The sequence below is a fragment of the Sceloporus occidentalis genome, unplaced genomic scaffold, assembly GCF_023333645.1.
Source record: "Sceloporus occidentalis isolate IW3139 unplaced genomic scaffold, rSceOcc1.0.p SCAF_127, whole genome shotgun sequence".
Taxonomy (NCBI): domain Eukaryota; kingdom Metazoa; phylum Chordata; class Lepidosauria; order Squamata; family Phrynosomatidae; genus Sceloporus; species Sceloporus occidentalis.
Window position 1 is genome coordinate 2,304,190 of NW_028317107.1, and position 13,226 is coordinate 2,317,415.

Consider the following 13,226-nt stretch of genomic DNA (forward strand, 5'->3'; position numbering starts at 1 on the left):
ATTTACTGCCCCGTATAATTATTTATATATATATTATTTTTTTTTGGTGTGTGTAGACGATGCAATTTGCTGTCATTATGCTCCATAAGCTCATTTACAGAGACAGTCAGACCGGGAGAAGAAAGTCAAATGATGTGATAAGAGAAGATATCCAGCAGATACATTCTTTCATACCGACGAGCAGATAGATTTGGGTCACGTCGGGGCCAAATTCCTTTCTTTATAAATTTTATTTTAGTTTTTTAACGTTATTTAAATTTTACAGGCTGATGGTATAAGAGCTGTGTTTATGAAAACAATTTGGGGCAAAATTGTGGATTGGTCACCATGGAAACCAAGAGACTTGTTATTCCAACGGCTTAATATTATAGAACTTTGTACAAAAAATGCCGATTGTAAACATGGCCCATACAGTGCTTGTCGGGTCTATATAGAGCAAATCATTATATATAATAATAAAAATCACATTAAAGCAGAAGAAATAAGTCACTTTTGGAGATTGAATTATATGAAATGGCCCCAAACAGCTGCTCAGCCTGGATTAATAATTATAAAAAAGAAACAACTTTTAACTCCCCACCACTAGAGGGCGTCAAGCTATAATGCCAGCACTTGGACCTCTCTATGGTTTATTACCGGATATAGCAACTCTTGTGATGCACAGAGTCGGAGATAACAGAGTTAAATCAGATTTAATCTCAGAGTTTTGTTTCAATTCAGTCATATTCTTGTTATTTATAAGGAATTATCTGCGCGAGAATTACTTTTTAGTTTACTTCCAGTTTATTTAATGAAACAGTCTATTTAAAAAAATGTAGCTGTTGAAACTTTCATTGTGTTACGGATTGCTAAAATGAATCCTTCCTGTGCTGTCGTAAATTTTTTTTTTTTTACCTAAATTTAGTCTGCGTTTTTTCCAGTCGTGTTCTTATTTATTTGTTTCATTTTCTTTGATAGGGAGCTGATGGGATCCGTGGCTTGAAAGGAACAAAGGGGGAAAAGGTAGGTTGCCTTAATTCTTTCTGTTTTAGACCCGATTGGAATGCCACGGAATTCAAAAAGTCTATGAGCTGGTGAGCACGACACGAAGCTTAAATGACCCTCAGCTGCTTTCTTTCTTAAGTTAGCTGTGGTTGACAGTTAAAAATTAAGAAGGAAAAGTTTTCCTGGAGAAGGAAGAGAGACAACAATGAGTTTCACCAACAGGGTGGGTTAAACTGGGTATGGACTCCATAGGAAGGGGTGATCACCCCTCTGCACACACATTCACTAAGTTCCGCAAGAGTTGGGATTGTCGCAGGCCTGCGCAACTTCTCAAGATATATCCCTGCTTACAGACAACGTGCTATGATTTGGATGATAAATCCTAAATAAAGGATGATCCTAAACCTGGGATTGACGTTTTTTAATGCAAACTCTTGACAAGAACGATGGCGAAACTGATACATTCTAACTGAACACAGACAGGGCTAGAGTATTGACTCGGAGATAGACAACCCTTATGAACTACGACACGTGGACCTCCTGGAATAAGATGAATAACAACACGATGGAGTCTACATTCTGCCTGCCAAGCACAGGCGAGGAAAACATTCAGTCCCTCATATCTTCAGGCTTCAGCCTGCTGAGCCACTGGGTTAGCCCGTCCTGATACACACATCTCTATTATTAGAAGCAATCGAGTGTGGAAGAAATTGTGTAACCCGTAGCAACGGCCATGTTTTTTTCCCCTCGATTTTCCATTTCTTCTCTATGTGATACAATGCCGAGTGTCAGCCTCTGTGCCCAGGAGGGAGCTGGCATTGTCTTAACCGCTCCACTGCCAGACGTTATTATTACACCTGTCATCACTGGGCTATATTAAGTTAACTTCGCATCATACAACCAATTTTTTTTGTCTTTAATAGGGTGAAGATGGCTTTCCTGGATTTAAGGGCGACATGGGAACTAAAGGAGACAGAGTAAGCATCTAAGATAAGGCTTCATTCACCAAACTGCATGCCATTGAAATGCTGTCGTAATTGCAGTGTGTTACCTCTTTATATCATGTTCTTCTTAGCATGGCTTATTGTATCATTCTGGATTTGTAAAGTTGGGGTTCCGACGCGGCCTCGTGAAGTTCCGTCCCCTCAATGAGAATTGAACGGTGGCCACCACTTTCCTTCTAGTGCTTTTCAAGACCTTAAACATATAAAGAATCACCAAATACCCTACTGCCGTGAAAATAAGCTGCCTTAAAGTTGGCAATAAAATGGACTTGCATTAAGTTTTGGTAAAGTGCCAGTTACCGTAGAACATTATTTTTTACGACCAATGAATTTCTGGAGAAAAAAAAGAATGGGTCAAGTTCAGGCCGATACGGTATTTGATGGACGTGCCTAATACCTTCGAGGACGGATTAAAAATGATGACATTTATTAAGGAATCTTGGTTTTGCACATGATAAATGTATATTCCCAATAGATTCCGTTCCTAACACTTGGCGCCTTTTAGACAAAATTTATGATACAAGAAAACCAAAAGCTCTCAACTGCCTGGTTTTCACCCCATTTAATAGGATTCTATCAGATTTTAGCTGATTTATTTATCTATGATGTATAAAAGAAAACCTACGCAGAACTTAGTGAATAAAGCCCCCTAGTAGTTTACATAGGGCAAAAGGTCGACTAAAGTTCTTCTCCTTCATTAAATTATTTCTGGCGTTCGCTTTGTCTATGATCCAATCTGCTCTGTGCCTCCATGGAGATTAAGCAGTAACTCAATTTAAAATGTTGTTCATTTGTTTGCAATTAAAATCTTCATGTTCTTTTATTATTGGATTGTTACTTTATATCAGCACCAGAAGAAATATTAATACATCCCTTCTGGTTTGCTTTTGCCAAACATTAGTTAGAGAGAGAGACTATTGGAATGATATAATTTTTTATTCTATTTTGCTATTTTTTTTTTTATTTTTTTTAAATACAGAATATTCTAAATTATTTTGAATTATGCAAAGATACCGCAATGATTAAAATAAAAATAAACTGTTTCTGAGTTAGATCAATATGTTTCATGAAAAATTTAAAACGAATATAAAACGAAATAATAAAAATAACAATAATAATAACAATAATAATAGTATTATTATGAATTATTATTATATTATTATTATTATTATTATAAACAGTGTTTTCCTTTTTATAATTAATTATTGTAAACTTAATTTTAAAATAAAAATTTGAACTTGTGATTGGCCAATTCAATTTAAGCCCTTTTTAAAATTCAAACTGCAATTATCACACTTAATTTTACCGGCACAGAGGACACGGTAGGGTTTGGCAAGAACGTATAGATATAGACAGCTTCTGATGATGTAATCAATACACAAATTAATAGATAACCCCCCGTCCGAACCCATGCAGTGTATGAAGACGTTAATTGACTTGACAAAATCAATGATTATATCCCACCGACCTATTTTTGCAATTAATTATTTCATGTCCTATACGGATTGGCATTGCCTCTGTAATTAAAAGGTGAAAAATACAGATTTAATTAACATCCTGTGTACAGGTTTAAAATTATCACAAATATAGGATTTTTTCATTTTTTTTGCAAGGCTGTATTGAGCGACTTTCAAACATATCCACCCGCAGAGACAGGACGGGGTTGATAGATTGGATACCCCATCCTGTTTTTAGTTCATTCTTTTTATCATGAAATCCCGTCTGGTGGAGGATAATGAATATTAAACACAGCTAACCTATATCTTTATATATAATGTCCCTCCCGATATACCCGCTATAGAGCTTGAAAAAAAAAAAAGAAATTTTTTTAATAATATGTTTAAAAAATGGAGTACAAAAATATCTTATTAAGACAAATAAAATTTAAAAAAATCAAATGGACGCAATTTTTTTTGCGTTTAAATAGCGAGAATATTCCAGAAGGGGGAAGCGCTTGACGCCTGACAAAATTCCATAAAAGGCAATGGGTTGGCCAAATATTGCATTTCTATAATATGCAATATTCTATGTAGTAAGAGGCAAACCCCCTTCGAGAAAAAAGGCAATGTTTGACCTTTCCATTTACGGCACTTCTAGCAGTAATTACTTTTTACCTATACATTTTAGGAATGAACTCTACTGCTACCCTATACCATATGTGCTGGGGTCAGAATGTCAACGCAGTCATCCTTTTGTTTTATTCACAGGGTGAAATCGGTCCTCCTGGTCCCAGGGGTGAAGATGGCCCAGAGGGTCCAAAGGGACGAGGTGGTCCTTCTGGAGAGAACGGTCCACTTGGCCCAGGTGGTGAAAAGGTAAGCGGCAAATCAAAAACGCATGTTCTACCATATAGATAGAAGGGTTCTGGGCCATTCAAAGAATGTTCTGCAGTTAGAAAGATACAAATGTTTCATTATTTATAGGTATTGTAGTTCTGCGAGGCCTACTGTCTTCTCATGACTTCTCACGGGTGGTGATTACTCCAAGTTGTTATCTCAAGCGTGTCTAGACATTCTTTGGAAGGTTGTTGCGTTTTTGTTTGCGTTTTGATCTCTAAGTGATAAATGCTTTATCAGGCTTGAAGTGTTCTCACTAATGAGATGAGAGGGCAGAAGTAGTTTAGAAAGCAGTTTGCGTCGGTTTGGGCAACATATAATGACAAATCCGTAGACGTTGGCGTAAATGGTGGAGCTGGTGAAGTCAACCCCAACGTGAAATATTATTAATAATCCTTGAATCGAGAGAACACCCTGCTGGAAAAAGTCACATTCATGCTGGTCCTGACAGTAGATGGAACCATATGATACTTTATTAAATAAAGTATTACAATGAGTCATTTTATAGAAAAGAACAAAAAAAGAAACTCATTTTTTATTAATTCTTTTATCTCGAGTTTATGAATATATATATTAAATATATTAATATATATTAAAAATCCATAAAGGTTTCCACTCCATAGCAGGACGTTACCAATTAATAAAATGTGTCTTCTGTACTGTATTAGCTGTGAATTATGTTTCTCTCTTCAGCACTTCCTTAACAGGAAGCTTCAGCAATACACAACAGGAAGTAAAGAGTGCAGAGGGAAATTGTTTCCCCCGCACACTACAGTTCATGGCATTAATTAATTTTATATACATTTTTACAGCTAAAAAAAATGGCAGTTTATGCATTTGGTACATTTATGGATAGGTGTTGGATCCTGTATTATTTAGCACCATGGTTTTAGCATATATACGATTTTGTAGACATATTTTACCCATTATAATTTAAATTAATATAGCATATAAAACTTTTAATTGGTTTCATTAACACGGACTTGTTACTGTCTAGGGAAAGCTCGGAGTGCCAGGTTTACCAGGATACCCAGGAAGACAAGGTCCAAAGGTAACGTACTCCTGTTTTTAAATCTCCCCATGACCTTGAAGGACTCAGTAGATGGATTTCTCGGCTGCTTCCTCCTATTATTTGCTTCTTGCTGTCTTTTCCTTCAGTGCGACGCTTGAAAAAAAAAATCACTTTTTTTTGTAAAACGTATTATGTCGTGCAAAAAAGAAATCATCGCTTAATTTGCTAAATGACATTTAAGAAACAAGCTCCCGTGACCTTTCTTGGAGGTTGCACAGTTTTTATGCAGGTCGCCGAAGTATCTCTGGCAGGTATTAATGCTAATTGGGCGCAGGGCATGATGGGATTGATGGGCTCTTTGTTACAGCTGGTTAATCTATTCCTAATGTTAATAATGTACATTTTTGGTACTGTGTCCACATAAGTATCAGTATCGTGCTATATAAACCAATATAATTTTAGGGTTTTAGTTAAAAAAAAAATAGGGATCTGAAATTGTAGGGTTTTGGTTAAAAATCAGGATCTGGGATTGTAGGGTTTTAATTTAAAATCAGGGTCTAGGATTGTAGGGTTTTAGTTAAAAATCAGGGTCTGGAAATGTAGGGTTTTATTTTAAAATCAGGATCTGGGATTGTGGGGTTTTAATTAAAAATCAGGGTCTAGGATTGTAAGGTTTTAGTAAAAAATGAGGGATTGTAGGGCTTTAGTTAAAAATAAATAGGGATCTGAAATTGTAGGTTTTTAGTTAAAAATCAGGGCCTGGGTATGTATGCTTTTAGTAACTTTCTTTCCTGTTGTCACACAAAGGGTTCCATTGGATTCCCAGGATTTCCAGGAGCAAACGGAGAAAAAGGTGCAAGGGTGAGTGACTGGCCTCCATGCAGTAAAGCACCAATTAATGCCTCCGAGGTGTTTTTTGGTGGGTGTTGCTTTTTTAAAATGACCAGTGTGGTTTTTTTATGCCCAGACATTCTTGTGAATTCTATAGATCACGTAAGGACACACGCAAGTAGTAGTTGTCCGTGTCCTATGACATCATTTTACTGGTTTGGGATTCCGTACGGTGTCACCCAACATATATTTCCAGTTCTAAACATCTCTTTTTTTCTTCTTCTTTCTTTTCCTGTAGGGTACCTCTGGGAAACCGGGTCCAAGGGGGCAACGAGGTCCAACGGTAAGCAATGGAACCCTTTCATTTGACGCATAACCTGTTTTATATCGTTTATGTGCTTGGTGAAACTAACATCTTCTTCTGTGCTTTTCCTAAGGGTCCACGTGGGGAAAGAGGTCCAAGGGGAACAACAGGAAAGCCAGGCCCCAAGGTAAAGAAATGACCATGTACCAAATTCTCCTTGTTTACGATAAAATAGTCAATTTCCAGAAACAATGCAGTTATTAAAATCAAGCAATACATTTATATATCTTCCAATTTACAAGAAAATATCAAATTGGGTACGTTTCAGTAGATTTTAGTTATGAGATTAAAAAAATGTGTCCAAAAAAACCCAAACATAAAATAAAAACAGATTCAACAAGTTGAGCGTTAGTTGTATTTTGTAGAGGGAATATTTTGTGTTAAATTCTCTTTTCTCCGCTTGTCTTGCAGGGTAACTCTGGAGGGGATGGCCCAGCTGGTCCACCTGGTGAAAGGGTAAGACTTTTTAAAACTATTGACATCTAAAATGTAACTTTTCAGGGAGAGAAAGTCTTTGCTACTGCTCTGTCACTCAGGGGTTAAAATGACACTCCAAAAGGAAACAATGTAGCATCTGACGAAAGCCCCGATATGTCGTCATTGTCCTAGCGATGGCCGTCTTACGGGTGGTCGATTTCACAACTGCACGTGTACCCCTCTTTATCACCGGACTGCCTTAAAGATAGCATATCCTTAAAAAAGTAAAGATTATGCAGATCCTGCCATGGACTGCCACTGACCCCAGCTTCCCTGCGGCAAAATGATGAGTTTGGTTACGCTAAAGGATAAAAGACACACCTAGTCCTCATTCATTTCCTTATCACATACAAAATTCGATAAGGATAAGCACATGTGTGATTGTTAGATCAGAGTCAATAAAGATCGCGGGATATTTGCCGTAGTGTTTCAGACACTCGCTAAGAGATCATTAGTGGTGGCGTCACTCCAGAGACCCCCTCGGAATTACACGTGGTAACAAGTACCCAGAGGATCATTCGGTCTTCAGGTTATTTAGACCCGGGGTATGGAAATAAGTGCCCTCCGTGTGCGGGACCATCTTACAAATCCATTATTCACTATCTCGCCTCTTTGCCGCTGCAGGCTACGCAGCCAGGGCATTGGTAACCGACAGCAGGGAAACAAATAAGGAGGAGAGTATTACATATATAACATAAGAGATCCCACACAGTGATACATTGTAACTAGTACAGGGTTTTCCGCACTCATAACTAATACACTCTACTGGGATATAGATACAGTGAGTCCTAAATCTGATTCTTCACATATTGAGGAATAACATACATGTCCATCTTGAATATATTGTGTTTTATTTTTTTTATTTCTTTGTTACAAGTGAGTTTCACTACTCTGCTTAATGACATTGAGCCAGACAACACTGTTAATCTTCATGTTGTAGAATAACAAAACTCAGGCATAGATAATGGGATTTAGAACCCATAATCTCACTGAGCCACGGTGTCTACCAACATGAGCTATCGAGTTAAACGTCCTATTAAGGTTCATTGGGATTTCTTTATCGTTTCTTTCCGAATGGGAAACATTCTATAGATAATATCATCTTCGTCCCCATAAAAGTATCACTATAAGCCAATCTTCTAGCCCCCGGTGGTAGCTTCCTACCAAATACTAGTTTGTTTCTGAAATGAAGATGCTGGGATATTCCTGGTGGCTTGCATCTTCATGCCCTGAAGGCAAATAGGACTATAATACACGGCATGCCTGCTAAGGAGAAATATGTGCCAATAGATATATCAATTCTGGATGTAGTGTTGATGAAAACCCCCCAAGAATATCTGATGGAGAAGTTATTTTGAGTTAAATTATCCGACAGTGTTGGTTCCATTAAATATCCATTAGTTCAATGGTGACAGTTTTCCAGACCCCTCAAATAATGTTTCCAATAGTACCAATATGAAAGGAAACAGCCTGCGTGAATGTGTTGGGGCAGGAGCCACCCTCTAGCACTTTATAAAGGTAGAACTCTTACAATGATTGCATGGCTCCATTACAGCTGAAACGCTAGGCTTGGTGACCTCAAAATCTCAAAGCGTAGTAGCCCGAGTAGGTATGGCGCTTGTCATGGCTGCATGGCGCCATGAAAGAAAACAATGTATCAAGTCAAATAACTGCCATAGAGATATGTGTTGTCAGAATAAGTTCTAATGGAATTAGAACGAGCAGTTTGAGTTCCGATCTAGAATGCTCAAGCAGAAAATGTTATTGCAGGGCTGGTCCAATACAAGCTTCCAGCCGCCATTAGACTACAATTCCCATAAACTTTTTCTTGCCATACAGGTTTATGTTTGGTAAAGCTAAGCACTTGAATATGCCGACCTTACCTTGGCCACTTGGACAGTTATATTTCCCATGAGACTGTAAACTTTTAGATTTGCAGATATTCAAAGGACATATATGCGGAACATACACCGCTGACCATGAGTTTGGTGCCCGTAGCAACTCAGCTGTAGGACAACCCAGAATCTTTTTGTTCCACGACTCTAGGATAAGAACTTATAACTGCAGAGTATTCTGACAACATCCTGTAGATCTTCATATGCTCAGCATGTCACCCCACAATGCCATGTCCATCAATGCGTTCTGTAGAAGTCGACGACTGGTGGTCGCGCCAATGGCTTTCCATTTGAGCTTTGAGATGTTGCATTGCAGTTGCATGTGACAGCCTATGTAATATAGTTTAAGTAGTTTTAAGCTTTACGTAGTTTAAGTTTGACGTATCATGTATGTATTTTGACACATATTCCTCTATCACAGGGACCACCCGGACCTCAAGGACCCACAGGATTTCCAGGACCGAAGGGCCCCCCTGTAAGTATTGTCCTGTATAAATGCCATTTATTCCTTAACTCGCCCTATAAAGCCTTTGCTCCAGGAAGCGAATCTTCCTAAAACCTTTGTCTTTGTTCTTTTATTTTCTTACAAAGTCCAAAAATTAGTTGTTTAGTAAAAAATACTTTGTCTCTCCTTATCTGTAGGGTCCGCCAGGGAAAGACGGATTGCCCGGTCATCCTGGACAGAGAGGTGAAACTGTGAGTATACGAAGATGGTTTTCTCCATCCTTACATCTGATTTCCACCGGTCGTGTGGTTTCTCTAAACCATTCCCTGTAGATGAGGAGATGTCACCGATTATTTATTCCACCCCAGGTGCGTGTCTTTTCAGCTACATGGAAGGGTCTATGGAAATCACCCCATTTACACCGGCCAAATCAGAGTAACGATGCTTTAAGGCAGCTGGGCTACATCGGGATGACTACATCTCCCCAACACCCAACAAAAGCCTATGCCATTGTCTCCCAGACACCGCTTTCCAAAGTCCATCATTACAAAGCGTTATCATATTAACCCTTAAGAGCAGAGAGGTATCTGTTGAAAAGAAGAACAGATATGCCTGTCTGTTCTTGTATAGTGGTGTCTATGAGAAACACTTTGCTGGTGGACCTGAAGCTTGGGGTTTGGTGGGAACATTCACCTGGGAGTTTGTTAAAACATTTATTATTATGTGATATATTATTTACAGAAACCAATTTGGTTTTAGTAAGATCTGTCGTGGGTATTATTTATTGCCAGAGGTTGGCTTTGTTACAACATCAGAACCTCAGCCGGTTCCGAAAGAACACACAGGATGTGATGGAAGCTAATGAAAGTACATAATTTCAACGTTATAGCCTTAAAATAACTCTTAACTACGACAATTTTTAATTTCAATGACTCAGGGAACCCTGGCCAACACTGGGGTTGTCAACTAAGGTAGATAATTTGTCCTGTTCAACCACTGGAGTGCTCTAGGGTATACAGAGAATCTCTTCATACCCAACCGACCACCAATGAACCCTGAATTCAAGGAGAAATAAACATTTTTACTTTAAAAAAATGCAAGTACCTGATGTGACGTTAGGGTTAGAATATCATATTATATATCAAAGCCGACATTCTTTTTGGATAAAAAAAAGACACCACACTTCATACGCTCCATGGACTGCTTTGTTCCACCGCTTTTTGGCTTAAATTAGGAAGTCCGTTAGGTGAATAACATCTTGCCTTTGGCTTGTTATTGCTGTTTGACTCCAACTACAACCATGTCGTGCCTTTTTGCCCTAATGGCTTACACGGGGCTGCTCCTGGCTGCCTGGTGCCCATAGGGACACCGTTGTCTCTCTGTAGCTTTGGATGTGTACGGCTTTGACCAGTAGTAAGTGGATTCAGTGCTGACCCGTATTTCTGGTGAGGCATGCGAAAGGTATGACTGTTTAATAACCTCCTTCTTCTCCCTTCTGAGTCTTATCTGCCAAAGCCAAGAACACGTTGTCTTTCGGAGTATATTTTCGGGTGAAAAATGAGCAGTGTCACGTGTTAATGTTAATTCGGTCTACAGAAGATCAGATCCAAGATTTATGATTAATCTCTGCCATTGATATTAAAAAAAATGAATATTTATAAAGAATAAGTGTGGCGCAAGGTTCTAAATGTGGAGAAGCCACTATGAAAACCAAAAGAATGTTCCTGATGAACATTCTACTAGACCCATTGTGCAATGTTCTTATAATTGTAACATAATGAATTATCCTAATGTTTCCTGGGGGGGTGGGGGTATTATGGTGATGGGTCCACTTTCCAGTATCTGGGGTATAAGTTATGGGGTCTGTAGGGTATTTATGGACACCTGACACTGACTCAGAACTGCCTTGTTTCTGCACGCTGCCCGTTAACATTCGATGCTTGTTCTACACCTCAACCGCAGGAGGCGGATTGCACCTCTCTGGCATTTTAACCCGTTCCCCTCCTTTTTCTTAGCCTTTAAAGTTTCACTTTGATCTTCAAGACCAGCTCAATGAAACGTGAAGGTTATCCTTTCAAGTACAGATTTCAGTCCTGCCCCCCCCCCCCGTGAACAGGTTTGATCACCCCTGATCTCTAAGGGTACAGATTAGCCACGCGTGTAAAAGCCAACTGTATTGATAATAGTTTATTCTGCTTGAGCTGCAGCTGATTAGAATGACCTTTGATGGAGCTGGGAAAACATATATTGTATCCACTCCTCCTGTCTGGGTGTAACCATGTATTTGTTTTTTACGTATACCGCTCACAGGGTCCTGTAGACGATACGTAAAAAACAAAAACAAATAATAACAATAAACTACAATTACTATGTTACAGTATAAGATGAAACATAAACAGAGACGATAGAAAAGAAAATAGCTGGTCTTCAAACTGCTTATAAGGCACATAATGCATGTTTTAGGCATGAGAACATTAATATTCTATACGCGGTGTTCCATTGTTTGATTGCGCGCTTCCTTTTCATCTTTGTGGTTGTCTTTTTCTTTTTAGAAGTCACTGTGTTTTTCCGAGGCCATTGTCTTTCAGAGCAGGAACCCTTGACCTGCCGAGGTACCCCACGGCCGATTTCACATCCACCGCACCCCTACTCACCTCCTCTGTTCTTATTACAGGGTTTCCAAGGGAAGACAGGTCCGCCAGGACCCCCCGGTGTTGTCGGCCCTCAGGTAAGTCACAGATACCTACGCAGTATGTGTCTGCCGTTAGGAAGATCTTTCCTTGCCAAGGACTCCGCAGCCAGATAATTCATCTCCGTATGTACGATTTTAGCAAAGGGATTAATTGTTCTTATGCACGCTGTTTAATATTCCGGGATAGAATGTGGGAAAATGCCTTCTGGATTTGGTTGTTAGATATAATGTATGAATCTGAAATTAAACCAATCCCACTGATGATTTCTACCTTTCCTTGTTATAAAAATGTTCACTGGTTGCTTAACCCTTTTGCTACACGATATCCAAGTCCCCAAAAACCATCCAAACTCTATCCAACGTGTTTATCGTAAAATTCCGGAGAGTGCCGTCCTGCATTACGTCGTTATACATTATATACAAATTAATAAAAGGCAAATTCCATCTATAACATTAAATTATTTGTCCCATTCTCTTGGCATTTCTAGACAGAACAACAGGTACCTTCAAAAACACCAACACAATGTATTATGTTTGTAGGGTCCTACTGGAGAGACTGGTCCAATGGGTGAGAGAGGACATCCTGGCCCTCCAGGTCCTCCTGGTGAACAAGGTTTGCCTGGTCTCGCCGGAAAAGAAGGTTCCAAGGTGAGTGGTCAACTGAAATGGGAATTCCATGTTATGGTCGACTGCTTCTCCATAAAATTAATGATAGGATGGCTTTTAAAAGGGGAGAGACATTTCTTTAATCTATTCTTCCTGTTACAGGGTGATCCTGGTCCAGCAGGTCTCCCCGGTAAAGATGGACCTCCAGGCCTGAGAGGATTTCCTGGTGAGAGAGGTCTCCCCGGTCCGATTGTAAGTAATCAAGAACCTACAAGTTTTCTTTTGTGGACTAGCCTTCTCAGATTCAGCAAACACTCAAATCTTCTCTTTTTCTTTTAGGGCGCTCCTGGTTTGAAAGGCGGTGAAGGTCCTCCCGGACCACCAGGCCCAGCAGTAAGTATTAGCCTACAGATGGACAACGTCCATTCAAAATAGGAAATGGTTCAACATTCACGGCGAGCGTCTCATCCCTGCAGTACAGAAGACATGAGATGTGTGTTTTATGATAGCGCTTGGGGGTTGAGGGGTTGGGGTACCAGAGAAGACTTTTGGGGCTCCCAATTAAAAATATAATTTGTAT

At 39.2% G+C, this 13,226-nt stretch overlaps 1 protein-coding gene across 1 annotated transcript in view; it reads left to right on the plus strand.

The window, feature by feature from the left end:
• The window catches only part of LOC149281839 (collagen alpha-1(V) chain-like), an 84,416-nt gene that overhangs the window by 56,801 nt on the left and 14,389 nt on the right, over positions 1 to 13,226 (plus strand). Inside the window, exons 31-44 of the mRNA XM_089498984.1 lie at positions 958 to 1,002; positions 1,908 to 1,961; positions 4,196 to 4,303; positions 5,322 to 5,375; positions 6,144 to 6,197; positions 6,466 to 6,510; positions 6,605 to 6,658; positions 6,943 to 6,987; positions 9,325 to 9,378; positions 9,546 to 9,599; positions 12,023 to 12,076; positions 12,581 to 12,688; positions 12,809 to 12,898; positions 12,986 to 13,039. Coding sequence (XP_089355110.1) covers positions 958 to 1,002; positions 1,908 to 1,961; positions 4,196 to 4,303; positions 5,322 to 5,375; positions 6,144 to 6,197; positions 6,466 to 6,510; positions 6,605 to 6,658; positions 6,943 to 6,987; positions 9,325 to 9,378; positions 9,546 to 9,599; positions 12,023 to 12,076; positions 12,581 to 12,688; positions 12,809 to 12,898; positions 12,986 to 13,039 — 873 coding nt within the window. The remainder of the gene's footprint in view (positions 1 to 957; positions 1,003 to 1,907; positions 1,962 to 4,195; positions 4,304 to 5,321; positions 5,376 to 6,143; positions 6,198 to 6,465; positions 6,511 to 6,604; positions 6,659 to 6,942; positions 6,988 to 9,324; positions 9,379 to 9,545; positions 9,600 to 12,022; positions 12,077 to 12,580; positions 12,689 to 12,808; positions 12,899 to 12,985; positions 13,040 to 13,226) is intronic.